Below are 25,022 nucleotides of genomic sequence, written 5' to 3'. Positions count from 1 at the left end.
AATCCACAGATGCTCATTCCAGAGGCCCTTAATTCACGCCTCCTAAAGAGAAAAGCGGTGTCAAGAAAAATTCTCCAGGATTGTACTGTGACAGAAAGATTTTGGAGGCATGGATTTATAATGCAAATCAACTACTTTAGACCGGGCAAGTTAACACTTATTTTATGCACAGCTAGAACTTAACCTGAGATAGAAAGCTGCAATGTAAACTTCCTAGATATTTTTTTTTATTTCTAAAACAGGTGGAATAAGGTATGGATATTACCTAAGGGAGACCCTGATCCATGTTATCTTTATCTTTCTGAATGCCAGTCACTTTTTACCACTCTCTTAGCACTTTTATTCTGCCATTTATACTAACTTGTCCACATGTTTTCATTTCCCTATTATATTGACATGCTTTGCATGTGGATGCCATGCCATAGTCAAGATTGCATTACTGCTCTAGAATGCAGATTTGTTTAATTAATTTGCAATTCAAGAAGACTTACAAATCACAGTTCTCATTTATATGCATCTAATTAACCAACATGTAAAGGGACCACTCTGATTTGCAAAATACTCAAGTCCATCTTAAATCTTGTTTTCCCATTTAACATTAAAAGCATCATGGTCCCATTAACAGAAGAAGAACATAAAGGAAAAAACAAATCACTATCCACTGTAGCTTTGTGCCGACTGAGGAATGAAAATCGAAGTAAAAATATGTTTGACACACACGCCAACAGAAAACATTTAAGACTGACATAGCAAAACTGAATGAAGTGCTAACATTAATTACACCAAAACAAACAGCAGCTAAGTATAAACAGTAAGTATTCCTTATGTAGGGTTAAACAGCTGTAAGATTAGAAAATCATTTTTAAGAGTTACTTTTTCACAACATAATGAATATATATGTGTGTGCATATTAAGAAAGTTTGTGTATACACATGCATTCATACAAATATATACATGAGCATATACAAACACATATAGATATACTTTACTCAGCTAGTAAAATATAAACACAGTTCCCTCTGTGCCATTCTGAGTCTTACACTATGGAACATGGTGGGAGATGCCTACTTAAGAAAGAAAAGTAGGTGGCAATTTGGCCTCAAAAAAATAAAATAAAATAAAAACTTTAAAAAACATCCCAAATGGTACATAAAATCTTTAAAAGAAGCAAAACATATTGCCATTTGTAAACTGTATTATTGGAAATGGTTGACCAAAACATAAACTACAATAGTGTATATTCTTTCTTTATTAGCTCAAAGTATCCAAAAGCATTTGTTCCTAAAGCTCTATTTTACACTTTTATAACTTTGATATCATTTCTTCCTTATTGCTCGGCTCATTTTCAGATGCTTTTTTAAGCAGAAAATATTCCCTGCTGGATGACACAAGCACAAAGGTGCAGAACTGTGAGGTTTGGACCCAAGTCACTGGATTAAGATTCAGGGCCTAAGAAAGATTCAGAGCACTCAAAGATAGGATACATTCCTGTGTTTAAAACAACCGGGAACAAAAACAAACAAAAAGCTAGAGACCAAAGGGTACATTCACTAATACATCATTTTAAATGTTGAATTAAAAGGCTATGATACGTATTTACCACAGCTGCATATCACACACTTGAATGAAAACACTAAACACAATGTGGATGGCTCTACATCGTGAATTACACATGCTTTCAAATTTGGCACCAATGCTGTCAAAGAGTACACATGCCTGACTTACCCAGTGATGCAGGAATGTATACCTGGTTGATAATGTTCTCAAAACAAAGTTAGTATGAACAAAAGAAAGAACAGGCTTGTCTTGATCCTTTGTTTTTCTCTTTCACAACACTGCGTTTTTCGGGTTATCATGGAGTTAGTGTGCATATATATCTAGCAGATAACATGGTGATGAGCCCACAGCAGTACCATTTCAATGCTGCACATGCTTAGACTTACAGCCTAATGCAGAATGGCTGGGGGAGGTGTGCTCCGGAGCTGAATATTTGAGGATGACATCTTTATGGTGACTACATCATGTAACCACCATTAAATGCTACTGCAAAAACTGACACCAAAACCCATGGCTAGTTTTTAAATAGACTAATTATATAAGCAGCTGACATGAAAAAAATTCACTCTAAAAAGCAAGGAAAAAAATGTAAATATTTTGATGGATTTTTTTCTTAGCTTAAATTCATAAAATATTAACACACATACCTACCTCCCAGTGCCCATTACTAATGCCAAAAGTTCTAAATACATTTGCATAACTTAGACACGCTGTAATTAATACAGATGATATTAAGAAGAAATAAGATATTGTAATACCTTTACTTTTACCTATGGGTTTGATGAAATGGTTCCATGAAGAAAGGGTTTCCATACAAAGAGAATAAAAAGGAGAGAAACAACAATAAGAATTATGAATATATGTAAATGCACTATTCTTTAAAAATTAAACAAGACAAGAAAGTATAAATATGGGTTTGAAAACAAATGGAGATACAATCAGTACATGTTGAGAAATCTGCCCCTTTTTTAGGCAATACATGCAAGGGAATTGGAAAGCCCATGCTCACTTTAAAAGTTTACACAAAAAGGAGATACACAATGGCTACAGGTGAAAGAAGCATTGATTCTGTGGAACACTATACTCATCACTCTAGAAGCCAGAAGCCAAAGATGTCTGCATATTCCCAAACTGCCATGCATGGGTGAAAAATGGACTCTTTTTAGTACAGTAGGTTAAACTGCATATCCTCTTGTAGACATTAATTTCTGTTTTTTTCTTTATTATAACTACCCTTAACTGCATATGCTGATAAATGTATGGAAACTTTCAATCACAAGTTTTTATGTCTCATTTATTTGAAGATCTTATAGCGCAAAGAATGAACAAAAATAAAAGTCAAAGGAGCAAACCAAAATCAAACGAACAAATAAAGGGGACAAAAACACATGAAAAAAACTATGAATAAAAGTTATGTATTTAATTTGCAGCCAGAAAATTCGCAAGCATTGGCTCATCCTTGGCAGTGATGGTTTGAAAGCAGCTACAAAACAAGAAAACACTGAAAGCAGAGTGGAAAAGGAACAGAGCCCATACCTTGGTCGCCCATCATCAGGTGCGCCAGACCTTGAAGGGAAACAAGAGCACAATCAGCAATAAACAAGGGAGCATGGGAAGGCAGGGTTGTCACGATGACAAAAATGTTCAGTGACAGACATCTTGTTTCCTATGACACATAGGAGGCAAATCAAAAAGCATTCTTTCAACCCCCGGTTGGAATGCTTTGGGGCAAAGAGTTAGAGAATTGCAATTTAAACACTGGCATATGCTGCACTGTGTATTCTGTGTATCAGTTGGAACAATCAAGAGTGTAAGAGCATGACTTCAAATTCAACCAATCCCCTAAATATTGTATCTGCCTTTCATGCCCTTTGATGAGACGGTTTTGAACACTGCCCCCAAAAGGTTTGTCATTCTTTGGTGACAAAATTATATATTTAAAAACCCAAAGGAGTACCTGAAACATGGGCTGGGTCTGATCTTTTTCCCCTCATCAAAAAATGAGAAGGTTGATAATTAAATTAAAAAAAAAAAGTCCTAGTCACACTGTCACACTGAAATAAATGGTAATGCAGAATGTCTCTTTGACACATGTGGCAATTGACTAAGCTTGTTCATAAAAAAAAAAAAAAAAAGAATCATTCTACATGCAGTAGTAAAGTTAGAATTGACTACAGAATAATGTTTTTAAGAAATAATGAATCAGCTTTAAATAGTCTCAAGTAATTTTCCATGAAGAACATAATTATTTAGCATTTTATTTTAATATTACTTAAATATTAAACAATTAGTTAATGTGAATATTATATATACACATATATAATGTGAATATTATATATGAAACACTTTCATCATGGAGGTTTTCTAAAAGAATGATGAATTCCCTTTATTTAAATTATTTATCTCTTGCTTGACAATTAACTTCAGGTAGAAGATCACTCCTTTTTAAAGAATACTGCTAACGTTCTTTTAAAAAGTTCTTTCACTATCCAAGTAGATACTTTTTACTGAAAGGCAAAATTCCTAGTCCATTATTCTAAATTCAGAAATAAAGCTACTTCTCAATCCATGTATAATTCAAGAATATGGGGAAATATTAGAGCAATATAGTATGCATAAAATTTTAATAAAATTTGTATTTCATTTCCCAGTGTTATTTCAAACAGAGTTGAGACTTTACTTGAGCTACATAACATTACATATTACTTGCATCAGTATTGAAATAATCTCTACTATTTCCTTACAATTTTAGGGGTATTTAAACATCGCTGTGGGACAGATACAATTACAAATTATCATGTAATCACAATATGAAAATCATTTAACACAGTAGTTTAAGGTTTCTGTAATCTAGACTCTTGTATTTTCTAAGTAATTTTAACAAAAAAAATCACACAGGCAAATTAAAAAGTTTATGATCTGTTTGTGATTCATGATATTTTATATGCTTAGGAATAGTAGCTCATCTGTTCAAGTTATAGAATTTTTCATTTAATTTCACCTTTAAAACTACTATACATATTTCCTAATAACAATTTATAACTTTTGAAGACTACATCATGGAATTAGCTCTGCTTCAGATATAACTTTTACAAATCATATTAGACACCTCTAATGGTTTTTAATACCACCTTTGTAGGGATAAAAATTAATACATTTCAAGAGCATTTTACATTCCTTGTGCTAGATTACCTGCTTCTAAGGGAGCTTGAGTATGTTGCGAAAGTCAAGTTATAAATAGAAGTGTTAAAATTATGAATGAATAAACTTGATTACAATAGTTTATGGGCCTATACTCTGAAAATCTTGTCACAAATGTTCACAGGATGAGTGTGTGTGAGAAGAGAGGCATTCATGCTTATGTAGGCTGGTTTTTAAGTCCACTGGAATGCAACTGAATTTAAGGAGAAAACAACAAAAACATGGAACTTTACAGGATGATTAAGAAAATGCAAAAGAAGTTGAAAACACACTTTAAATTAAAAAAACTTTCAACCTCAGTTAACATGCACAATATAAATGAGACTGACTTTGAAAGATGTCTGACCTGCAGGGTAATGTCTTAATCAAGTACATACTCACATGCTATTAAATTTATAATATAGAAAAACAGAAGTCTTATATAGAGCCAACCCTTGGAAAAGTAATCATTGATGATATCTTTTGAACTTTTAATCTGTTTTACTTAAATAATGGAACAGAAATATTCTGCAACTAAGCAACTATACTGCCTATGAATCACAAATAATATGCTAAAACTTGATACTGATAAACCTTATATTACCGTGAATTATTCTTTATCAATTCTTAGTAACTCCATTGACTATTTGTCTGCATCCTTTGATGGGAACTCTTTTTCTAAGAAATCTGTCATTCTGTAGAAATGTACATTGTATTTACAAAACGGTTTTAGTTCAAAATATTGCAGCACAATAAAATATGCTAAATGCCTTCTTTTGACATATAGATATCAGTAAATTATTTATGCAATAACTGTTAATGCTGTAGTTACATAAGTTGATAGAACATCAACTTTCCTTTCACAATTCTTTGCTCTGTCTAGTTCGTTTTGCATTTTTATCCTTAATAGATTTCACAGCATATTAACTAAAACATTTAAGTTCTTTAAAGATAAGAATGTTAAAATATGTTTAGTTCATTAGATTCGATGGGGAAAAAAAAATGTATATCTTCCTCAAAATTCCTTGAGAGGTAATTTTAGAAAAACTTGAATAGCTATTGTAATTTTATTTAGCAGACACAGAATATTACAAATATACTTACCAGTAATCATGTTGGAGTGCTGTATGTTTTCATTTCCACTGGCCACTGGCTTAGATTTTAATCTAAATGTATGCCTCTTACTTATAGTGACTACTTCATTCTGTGCTAGTTTTATAAATCAAATCATTTAAAACTAAAACAATGGGCTTGATATGATGTCATGCTAAATAATTCCAAAAGAAAAGACATCATTTTGATTAAGAGAAAAGTGGAGAAAAGATCATGCACTGTGTTCTGAAACTGCAAATAAAGACTCCTCATTTAAAATAAAAGAAGCAGGATTGTATCATTTTCCATATAGAACACTGCAACCGGTACTCTAAGGTTCATAGGGGATGCTGACATCCATCGAGGGCTGGACTTAAGGTTAAAGGGAGTTTCATATACTTGGGGCTGATGGGATTGAAAGTGTGTGTGCCTGATATGAAAAGTGATACACAATCCAGAGATCAACAAATGCTCGGAAAGAAGTTCAACTTACCGTCTATATTTGAGATGTACTCTGTTAATACTAAGAAATAAAAGGCAAATGAGAGTTGGGAGAAAAAGTAAAAAGCACCCACCTTCCACATTGTTGTCTTCTGAAAGCACATGACAAGGAGGGAGAGAAAAGGAAAAACATTCATTAAGCAGCATGCAGACTGGACCTTGCCTTTGCATGTCCTCCTCATGCAAGGCACCAAACACATCATGCAAATGCTCCATCTTTACCATTCAAAGGGGCAAACAAAATCCCGGGAAGCATATTCCCTCCCATTGATAGCATTTAAAAAATGTGAGACTAAATTTCAGTCATACTGCTAGGTAATGAGCAAGGAGTTTTCAACAGTCTTTCACTGCCCTGTGTAAAGGAAACATCATCCTTACATGTTGTTGCCTGGCATAGTTTTTCTGGCAATTATTTTTAAAGCTTTTTACATTTTATTTTTTATAATTCTAAAAAATTCTAATTCTAAATTCTGATTTGGACTTGGATGAAAGAAAGTCCACTGCAAATAGCCATGAAATCTCACATAAAGATACTCCTGTTCTACCCAATAAGTAACCCATTTACTATCATGGCCTTTAAGTATTCCTAATACTTCAATTTCTTTCCTTAAAGAAACAGCATAAATTTACATAAATTAATGCAACTAAAATCTACAATATATTTGACTTATTTAGTATTCATATTGTATTGCAAATGATGGTAATTTATTGTAATTATTAAAATGCTAACTTTTAAAAATGTTACGTAGAAAAAAGTAATCACTGCAAGAGAAGTCCCTTTGGGAGCTGTCCATTAGTCAAAGTTTATAAAAATGTATTCATTTGTACTTCTGTTTAGGGTGTGACTATGAATGGAGTTAAAATAATGCCAATATTTGGTGAACTTTCCCTTATATTTCCATATATGCATATAGTATTTACATATTTGCATCTATTTATTTAAATATATTCCCGTGAGCATGTATATATATATATATATATGTGTGTGTATTTGTATACACACACACACACACACACACACACACATATATACAAGCATATTTTGCATTCATTTCCTATAATCAATGCAAGTACGGGATTAAAACTGTTAGTACCTACTAGACAATTTAAGAACTATTTGGGACACAGGACTTGGCATCCAGGTAGGAAATGTAAGGGAAAACTGTTTAATGGGACTAGGGCAAGAGCAAGGTTCCAGTACGTAAGGAAATTTTTCCAAATTAAGTTCATCCATGTTGAAATTTCTAGTCTCATTCTTATATTTTATTTAACTTGCTGTACCTTTTTAAGTGGCATTTGATCAAAAGTGTTTATAAAAAAACAAAACAACAGCAAGTACAGGAACTTGAGACTAAAAACAACTACAAATGCATCATTCTGTAAGGTTCAACAAATAACTGTTTTTAATGGTTAAAGTTACTAATGAATTAAAAATAATTAATTTTGCTTAAAATATATTTGCTGGAAACTTAAATACCAACACAGGCACATTTACTGATGTGGTCTTACTATACAATAGAAAATAACTAGTGGCTATATGTGGACAATACCATCTACACAAAATATTTGCCAGAGTTGATTTTAAAATAAATTGAAAAAAAAATGATTGAAATATTTGGTATGTGCTACCAAATTTACTATTTGGTTTTGGTTTCCAATCTACCAAATAAAGAATTAGACTGAATTTGTTACTTTTCAATGGCAACTCAGACATAATATGGACACAAATATTAAAGTTTGGTTTTACTGCTTTATATTGGAAATCATACAAAGATCTAGATTTTTTTTTAATAGTCAAGATACACTTTGGTTTTATATTAGTTGACCTTTGAAATTCTATTCCCCATTTAATATGATTATTTTTAATAAAATTATTTAATATGTGAAGTAAAATAACAAAATCAGGGAAATTAAAGAGTCCAGTGCCAAGAAGGTCTATCAATTGTTATAGCACAATTTAATTTCCGTAAGCAAAAGACTGGCGAATATGGTTGTGAGTAGTGCAATCCCAGAAAGGGGATTTGGTAAAAATACTGCATGAAGTCTAATAGGAAAAGAAAAATGAAAAACAAACCAACAAACTAAAACAGGCCCAGGTTTGACATCAGTTTTATAAATGAGCTAAGTAGGACATTAGGAAAGGAAGTTGTGCTAATAAAATCAAGGTCATAGATTTGCTCCCCGGAATGGAAGTTCTCATTTCACTTTTAACTAAAACATAGGGCCACAGATGGTGCTACTGATCTCACCTGGCCTCCCAGCATTTTCCTGTGTTCTTTTTCATAAAGAGAGTCAGGCTGACTAACGAGACTCTCTGTATGCAAATCCAAGTCATACCCAATGTGTAAATAAATCTTGACGTGACCAAGTTCAGATAAATGGTCTGTCTCAGAAGATTTAGATTTAAAAAAAAAAAAAAATCAAAGTACTAGAGTAGAAGGAAGACTGATATATTAACCTCTATTTAAAGAGAGGGGGGGAGGGGGGAGGGGAGGGGGGAGGGGAGGGGGAGGGGGAGGGGGAGCGAGGGGGAGGGGGAGGGGGAGCGAGGGGGAGAGGGAGCAAGGGGGAGGGGAAGGGGAGGGGGAGGGGGAGGGAGAGGGGGAGGAGGAGGGAGAGGGAGAGGGAGAGGGAGAGGGAGAGGGAGAGGGAGAGGGAGAGGGAGAGGGAGAGGGAGAGGGAGAGGGAGAGGGAGAGGGAGAGGGAGAGGGAGAGGGAGAGGGAGAGGGAGAGGGAGAGGGAGAGGGAGAGGGAGAGGGAGAGGGAGAGGGAGAGGGAGAGGGAGAGGGAGAGGGAGAGGGAGAGGGAGAGGGAGAGGGAGAGGGAGAGGGAGAGGGAGAGGGAGAGGGAGAGGGAGAGGGAGAGGGAGAGGGAGGGTGGGGGGCGAAGAAGTAAACTGGCTTGGAATAGACTTCCCTTGAGATTCCCTGTATTTTTCAGATTCAATCATAGGATAAATAATCTTCTTTACTGGCTTCATTCTGTTCTATCCCTTTGGTATCCATTTGTTGTTTTTAGTTAAAACCTGTTAACCTAAAGATGATCCTGTAATATTTCAGAATTTGGGCGTAGTTCTAAATGGCAGTAGCTCTTGTATTTACAATAATTCTCTAGGTATTTTTACTTTTTCCTTTCTACTTGGCTTTTGGATTAAACAAATAATATCCAGTTTAAAACAAACGGTTTTGTTTTGTTTTTTCTCATCACATCCACTTTTGCTTTCTCTGTAGATTCTTATACAATCAAATACTACATAATTTGGTTTTCAGCAGCAACAGAGAGGTGCTGAAATTGGCATGCCACAGCGTAAGGTAAAGGAGTATATTTTACGTTAGTGTAATGTAGAAAGCAGTCCGTCCAGCCTTACCTGCAGACATTGCCAACTTAGGGGGAAAATATTGGTTTTCAGAAAACCCTGGCTTCTTAATTCTGCTCACCTATTCCTGCTGTGTGCATGAAGTGAGTCTCTTAGTAGTCAACTTTAGTATAATGACCATGCCACCTATAAAGATCACACTGTTTTCTCTTTTGATTGTAAAAATAATGAATACCAAATCACGAAAAAGATACCTTCAACTTTATTTTTCTTTCAGATAAGACATGCTTCCCTCACAAAGATGGGAATCAGGCACCAGGATATCAGTCATGTTATAAATGCTGGTGGTGTGTGCTGACATGGAGGGAGTGCAGCTGACTGTTAAACTGTACGCCTTTAAACTACTTCCAAAGAGGGTCTCCACAAAAATTTTTCCTCTGGCCCCCAGCCTAAAAGAATGCAAGTACTTAATTTATGATGACAGTGTTCTTTGTACATAATCGTAATAACATACTTCTAGTAAACAGAAATGAATAAGAAAACAAATGTGCTTGTTGCAATATAAAGAAAATCAGAAATGTTCTCATAACCAGTGGATGAATTAAAGTTTGGAATAAAATATCACAAACAACTCCTTTTTGTATAATACAATCGGTGTTTAAGTTTAGCAATATGAAAGGGTTCATCTAAATGTATAAGCAGTAGTCAATTTATATACTGTATCTTACGTTAAAAAATTGGCCAAAAGACATTTGTCACCACTTGCACTTTCCTTCTCTTTGGTTTCCTTCCTTCTTTGCTGAATTGCCTGTGACTGGCCCCCTTCATTTTCTTTGGCTCTCCCTCTCCTCCATCAAAACTGTCACTATAGCAGGCATCTTCCCACCCAGATGCATGACTTCCAAGGGGAGTACGTTGTAGAAAAATAGTGGCAGTCCTAACCAACAGAAGGAGGAATGCAAAATAAGTTTCTACTTACTTCTTACAATGAGCTTGCTGGCTTCTATCCTCACCTTTCTAGCCCCTCACATTAGTTTTCAACACATTACTCCTGATTTGGGAGATTAAATGCCAGCATAGCAGGGTCTGGTTCCCATGGTGGCATAGGATGGAGCTTTGCTTTATTTTACTTTTCTTTTGGTGTTCATAGTGAAAGCCTTTAGAAAATCTCAATAGTCTAGGAATGTTTCAAGGACTGGGAAATTGAGGAGATCATTGAGACTGTGGATTTGTGCAGCAGTCAGCTGGGTAAAGAGAAATGCCGGCCAGGACCAAGAGGAGGTTCCACAGAAAATGAAGGTCTATTCTAGAGGCTTAAGGCAGGAAATAAAAAGCCTGGCCAGGAACCTGGCTACTTTCAAAATGGTTTTCAACAGGTGGCCTGTGAGACAATTGAAATCCATCTAAAGGACACTCCCACCCAGCCTACTGAAACCCTGTCCTAGGGCATGAGGAGAGCCAAATGGAGTAGCTTTTATCCCTCCTTCTCTCTTCACTGTTCAGGAAGAAAGGAATGGTATCTCTAAATCCACTTGCAGCAGCGCAGATATTTGTGACATCACTGTTGGAACTACACAAACATTTCCCTAGGGACATCATGGGCAATGCCCGAGTATACTTTCTGTACAATACTATGAGTCAAGTATATTATGGAATGAATGAGTTCTTTGTGAAGTGGTTTGAGAAGTTTACTTTGCCTTACAGTATTGTCTCCATGGGAAAACATGATACCGTGTTTCCCTGAAAAAAAGACGTAGCCGGATAGTCAGCTCTAATGCATCTTTTGGAGCAAACATTAATATAAGACCCAGTATTATTATATTATATCATATTATATCATATTATATCATATTATATCATATTATATCATATTATATCATATTATATTATATTATATTATATTATACCTGGTCTTATATTATTGTAAAATAAAACCAGGTCTTGTATTAACTTCTGCTCCAAAAGACGCTTTAGAGCTGATCGTCCAGTTATGTCTTATTTTCGAGGAAACACGGTATGTGTTTCACCTTATTTATTCAAAGAATTTTTGGAACAGTACTTTCATAATTTCGAGACTGTCTGTTTTTCTGCTTCACAAAGGTGCCAATTTTGTTACAGATAAGTTTGGTATTCAATTTAAAATGCTCCAGCTTGTTAATGGAGGAATGAAAGGAAGGAGGAAGGGAGAGAAAGAAGGAAAGAAGGCTGATTATATGGCAGATTCTTACGGTGTTTAAGCTATTCAATGGATCTGATGGAATTTAATAAGATATTAGTCAACATATTAAAATATGCATTAAATGGCTCACAAACTATATTGTATGCAATTTCAGAATTTCTTTTCACGAGGAACTAATAATACAAGGATTTTTCCTTTGCTTTCAGAGTCTCAATTCTTCCCTACATCTAAACTTTGAGAATTAGCATTTATCTATCCATTTTAATAGCTGGACTAAGGGAAGGAATGCTTCATTTAACACTAATGTAAAAATGGTTCAATCACTGCTACACAACTCTCCAAAGAAAGCTGGTTTGGTTGAGTAGTGCTTCCTTTCTAAGAGTTTGTAGTCATTATATTTTAGAAAGTAGAGGAGGAAAGCTCTTGGATGGAAGTTCTGAAAATAAATTTAAATGCACCCCTGCCTACCTACCCAACCTATCACCCCTTCTAATGGTTATGTGGATGGGCCAGTACTCAGATGTGACTTTCCTTATAAACAAATGAATGAGAGACATCTTTTGGCCTATGTGGAACCAGCAGAGAATACTCCACAATGTGCCCTGGGATCTGCAACGTCAAATTCAAAGAAAAGTTTAATAGTGTTAATTTCCTTCATATATATGTGTGTACATATATATATATATATATATATATATATATATATATATATATATATATATATATATCAATACTCTGCCTCCCTGTAGTATTAGGATAAATTACTAAATTTCAAGGGGGGAAAAAAGCTTCGAAAATCTTTTCCCTACTTGAACAGCAAAAAGGAGGTTCAGGTTAGTAAATGTGTTTACGTATGGGCATTCTAAGCCCTAGAAATAAAAGGGAGCATTATTCCACAAATTTCTTGCTGTCTTTAAAATGTAAAGGAAAGCATTCGTTTCATTTACAGTGCATTAAATTTCGTTTCCCTTTTAAAACAGCTGAAACAAAAAGGCGCCTGTATTCCAAGTTAACATGAATTTGCTACATATAGTGTAGTGGCTTTCATTTTAGTTGCCAAATGCAAATCTCATGAAAATATTACTTCTATTATTTTTACATATATTTGTACGGTGAATTTCCTGAGAACTGAGCAGCAAGTTCTAATCTTTTAAAATTAGAATCAACAAACAAGTTGAAAGGAAAATTAAATATATTGTCTAAACTCCTATTTTCTCTGTAAAGTACAAAGTTTTATGTTACAGGTTAAGAACAAAACAGTTTGTTCATAGGTACAACCAATTTTATATCTTTGACGATTTCATATATGTAGATAGTTAGGCTAATGTGTAGTACTTAATTAGGCCTGTGGGAATGCAAGCCCAGGTTGAAGAGGGAGTCATGAGCATGAATAATATATCCTTTATCTTTTGATTTACTGATCCATAAAACCAAACCACTGCAAATACAAACTTTTAATCGAGGCTGATAATTCCCCATCTTATCTTTTCCTGAAACGGTCATTCCTTGTTTAAGAAAACATGCTGAAAGAGAGAAATTTTTCTTTTGGACTCTTGGAAAGCATATTGAAATGTTAACTCTATCATTCAAAGCAGTTCACTTTATTGGGGAAAAAAAAAAAAAAGAATGACATGAATATGATATACCAAATTATTTCTTGATATTTGTGTAAACTGCTTTCTGATTACTGCATGCATTCTTTTTCCCCAAAAAACTTCGAAGGTGAAGATTTAATATCCAAAATAATCTCATCAATTTATAATTCACTATATAGTGCTTTAAACTTCGTGTCCCTACAATGGTACTGTAAACCACTTCAATCCATAAGCTCCATCTTAAACATCAATACAAGCATGTATGTTATCTTTTTGACACACGCATGTACACATACCCATTTAGTACTTACTGTTATAACAAATTGTTACGAATTGTTTTTCTCATTAAAAACCATTTCCCTTTACAAAAGTTAACATGGGTAGAATAAGAAAACTATTTACAAAAAATACCTTGAAAATATCAATAGTAATATAACTGCAGTTGACCCTTGAACAACACAGGTTTAAACTACATGGGTCCACTTATATGTAATTTATTTTTCAGTAAATACTGTAAATGTATTTTCTATTCTTTATGGTTTTCTTAATAGCATTTTTCCCTCTAGCTTACCTTACTGCAGGAATACAGTATGTAATCTATATATAATGCAAAATATGTGTTAATTGACAATGTATGTTACCAGTAAGGCTTCATTTCAGGTCAACAGTAGGCTGTTAGTTTAGTTTTGGGGAGTTAACTTATACACGGATTTTGATTGCATAGTGGTTGGCATCCCTAACTCCTGCTTTCTTTCCGAGTACACTGAAAATATATTTATCTACTCATAATAAGTATTATTTATAAACATCTCTCTTTAGCTTTTCCTCTCTTTTAATTTTATGTTTGGCTGTATTGAAAAGAAGTTTTTTCTAAATGCACTATCTAATATATTAGCCACCAGACACATATCACTAATTACATTTCAATTAAAATTAATTACAATTAAATCAAACTAAAAATTTGGTTCATCCGTTGTACTAGCCAAATCTCACATTCTCAGTAGCCACCTGTGGCGAGTGGTTGCCAGATCGGACATCACGAATTATGAACTTCTCCATCACTGCAGAAAGTTCTGTTGGGCAGGTTAAGAGTGTTAAACAAGTCACCACTTTTCTGGCAATATCTTTTCATAAAAAAGTGTTCATACAATGTATATGTCCCTTGTTACTTTCATTCATAATAGGAAATAATTGAAATTCATCGTATTCTTTTTTTTTAAACCTAAGTTTAGATTAGCTATGGTTTACTGCATTTGTGCACTGTGGATAACTGTGTGATATTTCAATTCTAGCTTTAAAATAAAACAAAAGTTGGGAATAACCCTGATAAAATTTTTGCTGTCTTCATGTTAAAATTACATCTTTGAATAAGTCAAACTGTGGACAATTATTAATCTTTTTATTATATGTCCTTTCCTTTAAACCTCACAGATAATGAGAGAATGCTAAACATGCTTTGATTTTTAAGTAAATTACTCAAGCAATGTAGTATCTTCTTAATCTTGATTTCTACCTAGTTTTCTCAGTATTATCCATTAGGTCATTTCATACTATTTTTCTGCATGTCTATGTCAATTTTTACATAATAGTTTAACAGCAAGAACAGTTTTCAAATTAGTGAAAAGTACTCTCTATCTTACAATCACAAACAATGAATCATCTTACATTATAAGTCAAAGACTCGCTTTTCTATAAAATAGGCCTTTTACTGATTAATACACTATAGAAAAATAAACCAAATGGGCAAATAAAAGGATCAAAATTCAGCACTGGTTACACCAAAGCTTAATATAAAGTACATTTCTAATATGTGAACAATTCTAAAAGAAGATTTGTCTAAAAATTGTTACCGTCCTATCAATTGGAAAAGAATAAATGCATAGCCTTTTCACATATGAGGCTGACTTCCTAACATCCAGGGAAAGAAGGTAAGCTCCTTTAATCAGGATTTTTTTTTTTTTTAATGTCACTGCTTTATTTGAATAAAAGATGAATGGATTTGTAGATCTGGATATTCGAAGTACATTTTGTGTAAATGTATTATTTTTCAGTTTGTGAATTAAGCAGGTTTTTTTTTTTAAATTCTGGTCTACAGATCATAAATGATCAGTGAAAACCTCTGTGTCTGCAGGTAGTACAGCCAATAGGAAGAAATCAGCAATCACGGGTATTTACTGAACACCACAGAATGCTGCACCACACTGAGATGGAGAGCACAAAAGAAAAAAAGCCTGTCAAATCAGAAGAAAAGCCCTTGTAGTGATTTGTAAATACAAGAGAACTGTGGAATCTGATAATCTATAAGATTTCAGGTTGCTTATATCAACTCACGAATAACTTTTTTCCTGTGGAATATTCTGATTTGATTTTTCCTTTATTAATGCAACTTTTAAATACTAATGATCCATTATGGATGTCTGCCTTATAAGGAGTATTGAAAACATTCAGATATTTAAGTTGATAAATCCACTTTAGACTATAGAAAGTGTTGCTACCTGAATGCTTATACAATATACTGCCCTGTCCACTAGCCACTGGTCTTTCCTCTGACTAGGCTATATTGCCTCCTGCTTTGAACCCCATTTCAAGTATTTAGTCATTATCCTTTAAGTGTTTCATCATTAGCAAGTAAAAGTGTGGAAACTAGAAAACATTAGGACAGAAATAGATATATATTTTTGTCTTTATGTTTATGGAGCACTTAATTTGTGCCATTCTATATATGTAGTGTCTTTCACATTCTCATTTAAAGAATAAAGCATCAATGTATAGCAAATACAAAAAAAAAAAAATTACTGAAAAAAAAAGGATCAAAAATTTCTGCAACACTAAAAAATACCAGAGACAAGGAAGTATAAAAGGATAAAAGGAGCAGCTCAAACGTGTAGTTAATACAACGAAAGCTCAAGATCCTATTAAAAGTCTGTATTATCTAATAACAAATGAATCATTGTATAGGCAAATAAAAACAATGAGTAGGACAAATGAAAAATAACCCTGAATATGAAAGCATTAATTGTGAAATAGTAAAAAAAAAAAAGTGGCAAAAACATCTAGGAGATAAAATGATGGACTAAAAACTTTCATGTAATGAATGAATAAGACATACAATAAAAATGTAAAGTAGACCTGCTAAGTCTATTCTCAGTCTTTAAAGAATATAGGCCAGCTCCTAAAATGTAACATTATTCCATTTACTATAGAAAAGTACCCTTTTTCACAATTGATTAGTGACATCCAATCTCCACTTTTATATAGCAATGGAAATGAAGCAGTAAGAATGAAAACAAAAATATATATCTATATTTATAGCCTCAATACCTTAATGAATTACATTTAATCTAGATATTCCAGTGAGCTGTTGTCTGGTAAGTAAATTAAGTATTGAAAAGGACAGACGATTTCCAAAGAATATTGAGGTCATGTGCCATCTTAGTCTAGCGCCCAGCATTATGATGGTTTGAAACAGATTATACAAGATAGCCATACATTTATCTTGTTTCCAAAGAAGAAATTATATGTTGTACAACCAGAATCAGCATCCTGACTCAGAATCTATTGTGGACTGAATGTCTGTGTCACCCCCAAATTCATACGTATGTTGAAATACTACTTCCCAATATGATGCTATTGGGAGGTGGGGCCTTTGAGAGGTAATTAGGATTACGTGGCATAATAATAAAAGTGGGGCCCTCATGAATAGAATTAGTGCCCTTATTAAGAGTCATGAGAGCTTACTTCCTCTCTCTTCTGTCCACCATGTGAAGACACAACAAGAAGTCGGCAGTCCTTAACCTGGAAGAGAGCTCTCACCATAATGGAACCACGCTAGCCTCCTGATCTCAGTCTTCCAGCCTCTAGCACTATGAGAATAAATTTCCAGTTTTTTATAAGCCACCCAGTCTATGGTACTTTGTTATGGCAGTCTGAGCTAAGAGGGTACTGTTTCACATCTTGTATTACTAGGTAAAACTCACCAGCACATAAAATAAATATGCCACAAAAACTTAGTAGATTCCTGATACTATTACAATAATGAGGAAAAAAACAGTTGTGCGATATGTACAGTACATGAAATGGATAATACTTCCTAACAAATACAGCTCATGGCAGTACCCGGTAACTTAGAAAATGTGTACTTTATAGCTGTCTGAAGTAAATTCCATTCAAAATGTGCTATGTTGCAAGTAATACTCAACTCACAGGGAGAACACTATGGAGAAAGAACAGATAAGTCACCCTTTTTGGAAATACTGAATAGGTGGTTTCACCTTTGTTTTGTTTCAATTAATATACTCCTCTTTGAGTAGTATGGAAACTAGTTTGAAACAAATGACTTAATAATTTTAAATTGACCTGTTAATATAAAATAATTAAACCAATCTTGAGCAACTTTAAAGTATGTAAATATGTACGAAAATATTCAGAATAAGAATTAGTTGAATGATTTGTCATGATCTACAAATATACTGAATCTCTCAGAAACTAGAAATCCTTGGAGAATCTAGGCCTTTCCTGATTATATGCACTACTTTAATGTTTCTTCTCATTCTTCCTGAAGAAGAAGCTGGAAAGGACAATGAGCCTGGAGTTAGGATCCTTCTAGGCTCTGCCACCACAAATCTGTTTTAGAAATCTAGATACATTAAAAAAAAAAAAAAAAAATATATATATATATATATATATATATATATATATACACACACACACATACACATACACACACATACATATATATGTATATATATGTATATATATTGCTATATATATACATACATATGTATATATACATATAGATATACATATATATATATATATATATATATATATATATATATACACATATAATATATATATATATTGCTAAATGTTTAACTTTTCTACAGAGCAGCCATGGTGCATTGCAGTGAAAGACTACAAAACCAACTATTTAACAATGACAGATTGTAAAGCATTTTTTGTATAGTTTATATACCTGTTTAATGACACTAGCCATGGCATTATTATAATTACTCTTTCCTTATACAAATTGTAAGTTGCTTAGGACCAGTGCCTTTTTTACTCCTCTCTTTTTTGTTCAGCTTCCAGTGCACACAGGAGTTGCTTAATAAACATGATTTTATAAGCAATTCATTTCCTATCTTAGCTTCCTGCATAAACCGTCTATGGAACTAGAAATATGGGATGAGTAGGAGTAAATTTGTTTTCACAGGCAGAATTTACATGTCACAATAAGCTGACTTTAGTTATTATATTCTCACATCAGAAGTAAGGCACTTTAACAACTGGAAACATTTTTATTTGGGCAAAGTTACTCAAGGGATTTTAGTACTAGTTTGTATTGAAATATCATTCTGAGGCAGTTCAAGATTCATCAACGGGGCATTTCTACACTGTTTCCTCCGTGGATTGTTTTTCAAGTAGAGCTGACGATGATGATGATGATGATGATGATGATGATGATGATGAAGACAGTGATGCAACAGGATGCAACTGTCACTTAAATTCACAAAGCCATTTGTGTAATCCTGTTTAATTATCATAATGATGTGGCCAATATTACTTAAGAAAAAATAACAATAAATATCCAATAAGGTGCAAAGAATATCTGCTTTCTTCACTACTTTATACATAGTTCTTAGAACAGTGCTTGACACACAGTAAACACTCAATAAATATGAGGGGATAAATGAAAAATGAATGACTACATAGCAGAAATCAGGTCTTCTGACCCAAAAATCTATTGTTCTTTCCAATATATTTATGAGATTTCCCAAATTTCCAATTAGTAGCAGGGATCCTAAAGGCTTATCAGCATATTTGTAGGAAGCAAATTATTGTTAAGTTAAAGAAAAAGAAAATACAATTAAGGTGACCCCACTAAAATAATGGCTTCTTATTATGGAACTTCTTTTTAAAAATTCATCTCTGTAAAATACTAGCATTTTTTAGTAAATAAAATGATTTTAATGAAATTATAAGAACCAAATTTATTTTTCATAATTTTAATGTTTCATGATTTTTTAAATTATGAGATGTTTCAACCTCACATATTTGTATCATACAGTATATGATTCTGTAACACAATTAGACTAGTGACATTTTAAAATGATCTCAAATAAGTTTGACTTTTTCTGCCAATTTTGCCCTACTAAACTTTAAAAATCAGAAAAGTATTTAAAATGACATTATACGCATTTTGCTCCAAACAATTAATCTCCAGTTTCACTAAAATTGGTCATCATGGTGCCTGGCATGTTGTTACTAAATTAAAATGCTCCATCCAATTAAAACAATTTAAAGAAACTCTATCAAGTATGCACAGAGAAATATATAAATGAACTTTTCTTAAGTCATTTCTAAATACTACCTTTTGGGATACTAATCTGGTAAGCGTGATAATCTGGTTCCAATCGGAGGTTTATTGACTAGAATAAATTTTCATATGTTAGTTAACTCAGACAGCAACAATAACCGAAGCATCCATTGGATGGAATCAAGTAGTAGACAATTAGAATTTTAAGAAACTTTCCTTTGAAGGCATTACTCTACAAGGCCTAACTTTAAATACAGCATACTATGAAATGTAATCACTTCCTGTTTGTTGTTTAATCCTATTTATAGCCCCTGAAATTCAGACTGAATTTACCTTCTTATGACAAAATTTAAAATGCAATGGTATTTAGAAATTTAGAGTTTTAGAATTTTAAAACTACATTGTTTAACATTAAAAATCAAATCAAAGGCCCACTTTCATAATGTGTAATAAAACTTTTGTTAATTGGCCTCTGGATCACAGCTTTGAACACAACTCCAATGAAATGGTATCAGTAACAACCAAAGTTGCTTACAAAGCAGAATTCAGCTAACAAACCAGACCAAAACTGCATACTCCTCACCGAAGGGTAATAATCCAAATCTGTCTTTAAAAAAATTTCATATGAATTTCAAGTAAGAAATAGAAATTTAAATTATCTTGCGAACAGATTCCTGTAATGAAAGGTTTGAAAAAAATGATCAAAAATAATGAATTAACTAAAAGCCACCTCCCGCCCCACAGGGCATCTGAAAACACATATATCAGACTTTGCAAGTAAAACATTTAAAATCTGTCTGTGTCAAATAGAGATGGAGTTCACATATAATCTTATTTTCATTTTACAGATGAAAAAAGTGAGGCCTAGAGTGGTTAAATGACTAATACAGAAGTGTCATTAACAACCAAACATATTAAAAACATTTCTATGCTTCTTTCTAGACTACTGTTGTCCAATAGAAACTTCTGTAAACCAGAAACGTTTTATAAAAACCTCAGACAGCATTATGACCCCAACCAAGACTAACTTCCATGTAATTTTTCCCATCAAGAATAATGTCCTAGGAAATGTCCCACAGGCCTTATAAAGATCTGAATTAGAAACCATCACCTCAATAAAAATTCCTGTGACGACTTCTGTGAAGCTCCGGGAAACTAAAAGCAGGCTCATGATCTAGTCCAGATTAATCTTCCACACAAAAGGTGAATTAAAATCCAATGATATAACTCTCAGAAAACAATCTATGCTGCAGCAACACTAAAAATATAAACATATTAGAAAATAGTGTAGAAAGGGGAATAATTTCTTGTAGGTATCCTTTCTATTTCTTCCAAATAATTTCTTAAGGACAATTACGTAAGAACCACATTTTATTTGTAGATCTTGGCATTTGATTTCTGACAAATTATGGAAGGGATTGGGGAAGAGAAATTAAGAACCACCTCGTATCCTTGATACAATCAAAACTGGCTTCAGAATTCAAAATATGCAGAGTTTGTTTTTTTTTGTTTTTTTGTTTAGATAAAATGAAAAAAAAAACAAAGCAAAACAAAACACAGAAAAACTTGTAGATCCTATTTCTAAATTTACTCTTCACATGGCTAAAACAGTAAGCAGGACAATCTAGTGCTATGAAACCAGGGATATGCATTTAAACTGCTAAGTGTAATGTGCAACTAAAAGCACATCTTGGAAAAATAACTGGGAACAGCTAATCTATTTTAGGCACTGGTTGCTGATGGAGAACGTTGGCCTTGTGGCTGAGGCAACAAGTCACAGTGGAGGAAACTCATAGCTGGGCCCAGAGATCAGGACCCCCATTAGGCTCCATCACCAACTACTTTCTATGTGACACTGGATAGGTCATTTCACATCCTGAGCCTCAATTTCCACATATTTGAAATGGAAATAATGCAACCTACCTTGTAGGATTATTATAAGAATAAATTAGTACAAGTCATATAAAATGTATAGCATATAGCTGATGTATAATACACACCTGATTACTTCCCTTTAATCAATCTATATGAGCGCATAGGGAAAATTTTAAAATTAAACCTAACTTTAATACTAACATATTTAACAACATTTTTTTTTTTTTTTTAAATCCTATACTTCTATCTTGCTAAAGGAAATTGTATATGGAGTAACAGCGAGATTTGAATACCAACTGATTTCCAAAATGGTGCAGTATAATTAGGAAATTCATGAGTCAAATTCCTGTTTATGCTTGCAATGTAAAGGCTAATCATTTGTTTGTTTTTTATAAGAAGGACTTGATTAAAGCCTCTGGCAGCAATAATTAAATAACCCTGTGCTTGAAGGACTCAGGCTCAGCTAGCACTGCTGCATGCTAAACCCAACAATTAATACATAGGGATGTGTGTAAATCAACTAATGAGTGTTATTTACACTAACAGTACAAATGCAGGTTTCCTTTTTGGGTAACTACCCCCATGTTCTCTGTTAACCATCACATATTATAAAAACAGTGAGTGCACTATAAACAGCATTCTAACATCTACATACAGCCTCCAGTTCAGGCGATAATCTAGACGAGGAGCTGGGAAACTTTTCTACAAAAAGCCAGAGAGTGAATATTTTAGGATTTGCAGGCCATATGGTCTCTGTTGCAATTCTGTCATTGTAGTGTGAAAGAAATCACAAACAATATGCAAACAAATGTGTGTGGCTGTGTTCCAATAAAACTTTACTTCAAAAAATGAAACAGACTGGGCTAGATTTAGCCCAATAGTCTATATGATTATAGTCATAGTTTACCTAACCCTAAGCCATAGTTTGCTGACCCTTGATATGGACCCTAATTCTAAGTCAATCTACAGAATTATCTTAAAAATCATTATATATACAACAGGTGAGGGCAATGGAGTATAAACCAGATGTGAAAACTTGACAAGTTTCTGAACCTTTCTAAATTGCTCTAACTCCTCAAACTAGAAAAAACATAAGAAACTGTATTTTTCACAAGTTTGTTGTAAAAAAAAACCGCACAATGCTATAGACTCTCTTGTGAAGTATTACTATTGTTGCTGTTATTATTATGAATCGCTGCTCTTTTCAACTTTATGTTTGAAGACCCCTGGAAGTCACATCTACTCTGGGGTAACCTCAGAGGAGGCAAACTGCATAAATCTCATTCAGAGATTATCTGATTAATTCTGAACTTTGAGAAAGAGCAGCTAGGCTTAGGAACCAACGGAACTACCACCTTAAGGCAGGACTTCCTAAAGTCAGCCCCAAGGCACGTTAGTCATGAGAGATGTTTTTCAAAAAGTCCTTCATTAATACGTTTGAAAACAGTGCATATGACATTATAAACATGAGTATATTATCACACTATGAGCATTAGTACGAAAGAGATATTTGTCAAGGAGTTCTTGAGAAGTAAGTCTGGAACACTTGCACCCCTCTTTCAGGGACTCACAGTGCATAATTACAAAGTGAAGATGCTGAGATGTCCTACAATAAATAAACTGTATAGCTTTGACCAACCCAGTATTTCCTAAATTCATTTCTGTAGAAATTATTTATTTTGTGAGTGAAGCTTATTAACACAGTTCCCAAGAACACAGATGAAAATAAGCCATTGAGGAGGAACACAGTTGGCCACCCCAAAAATATGCCTTTTGGGGGATATTATTTTAAGCTGGTTATTTTTAAGAACAAAAGACACAGGAAGAAACTTTGACCTTCCTCCTAACTGTCTAAAAGAATTTAGGTAGAGGGAGCTACCATCATAAAGAACTACAATTTAATATTAACTAACTGTGATAGACAGGGAGAAACCTAACAAGGCCCATTTGATCATAGTCCTCTATGTGTCCCATTGTTAAACATTTATTTACCAAACATGTGTTTCTCTATTTCTGTGTGAGCTGTCCTCCTCCCCTCTGACATCCAAACCACTACTCTCTTTTCTCCTTAGTTCAAAATGGCACACAGATCTCAACTTCCCAATTTGCCCTTGGTTGTGTCCCATGTTCTTATGGAACCCCCACATGTACATACGTAATTAAATTTGGTTATTTTCTCCTGTTATCTTCTCATGTCAATTTAATTCTTAGGCTAGCCAGAAGAATTAAGAAGGGAAAGAGGGGGAGTTTTCCCCTCCCACACACTACCATATAGATCATTTTGGACTATTTCACTCTTTATCCTGGGCATGGGGAAACTGCCCCACTACTCCCACACTTGACAGTATGAGAGCAGGGAAACTCAGCTATTAACTTACATTCCATCAGTGTGTCATTATATCGGGATTTTTACTTATAAACAATCACATGGAAATCAACCAAATTTGTAAGATAATTTAAGCAGGGTTAAAAATTACACTCACTTCAATATACTTTAACAAGGGAGATGGAAAATAAATTTCAAACATCAACTACCTCTGATTAGATTTTTGAAAAATAACAACAAGAATATCCACCAGATATAAGAATAGGCGACAGGGATGCAAAGAACTTTGTGTTGAGGGCACTGAAATCGATTAAATTCCAAATTATTCTACTTTTGCTGAATGTTACAGCAGGAAAAGAAGGTTGAAAAAAATTACATAGTTCATCAGTTTCCTATATGTGGCTTCCTAGTTGCAGGATTCTTTTTGTGCCTTTTTAACATACTATTTAATTTTAAGAAGGCAGTCTTCTTCTGGTAAACCCTCACTGGACAGTGATTATCTGAGTGATGGTAGGTCTTTAATTTCCCAATTCTATTTTTTTTTCCCTTTGGAACCAAAAATTTCTTCCACAACAGTCACAAATATTTTTTGTCTAACATCAATTTGAATAACAGACACTGCAACCCACTTTTGGAATGCAACATATAAATTAATCGAAGAAACTTATAGCTAGAGAAAATAAATAAGATATCCTATTTCTAGCATCTAGCAGAGACCTGACACACAGTAGGCATTTAACCAATGTTTTGTGAATGACTAAATTAAGAGATGAATCAAAAACACTAGTCAACTACTATAACCTGCAGTTCTCTCTCTCTCTTTTTTTTAAGGAGTGTGCAGATCACAGTGGCCCATGTGGGGATCGAACCAACAACCTTGGTGCTACCAGCACTGTACTCTAACCAACTGAGCTAACCGGCCATCCCATTGGTCAACTATTTCAGCTCAAATATAGAACTACTATTATTTACAAACACATTTTTATTGAATAATTCAGGAATACTTTCTAAAAATGAAAATATATAAATTCAAAACAACTGAAACAAGCAAAATGATAATCTCTAATTATAGTTACTCATTTCAA

At 33.7% G+C, this 25,022-nt stretch overlaps 1 protein-coding gene across 28 annotated transcripts in view; it reads right to left on the bottom strand.

Annotated features, from left to right (window-relative positions):
- Nucleotides 1–25,022, bottom strand: part of NRXN1 (neurexin 1) — a 1,058,790-nt gene that overhangs the window by 946,498 nt on the left and 87,270 nt on the right. For 20 of the 28 annotated variants that reach the window (XM_088796166.1, XM_088796171.1, XM_088796173.1 and 17 more), the window contains exons 3-4: nt 6,405–6,422; nt 3,094–3,123 (exon numbers count right to left, since the gene is read on the bottom strand). The exons of 7 other annotated variants lie outside the window; for them this stretch is intronic. In XM_088796166.1, the coding sequence (XP_088652292.1) occupies nt 3,094–3,123; nt 6,405–6,422 (48 nt within the window). The remainder of the gene's footprint in view (nt 1–3,093; nt 3,124–6,404; nt 6,423–25,022) is intronic. One more of the 28 variants, XM_088796165.1, reaches the window with a different exon arrangement.

The sequence above is a fragment of the Rhinolophus sinicus genome, chromosome 2 (assembly GCF_057876585.1).
Source record: "Rhinolophus sinicus isolate RSI-liver-muscle chromosome 2, RSI-T2T, whole genome shotgun sequence".
Classification (NCBI taxonomy): domain Eukaryota; kingdom Metazoa; phylum Chordata; class Mammalia; order Chiroptera; family Rhinolophidae; genus Rhinolophus; species Rhinolophus sinicus.
The sequence above is the reverse complement of the archived record's forward strand: the minus strand, read 5'-3'. Positions and strand labels throughout refer to the sequence as shown.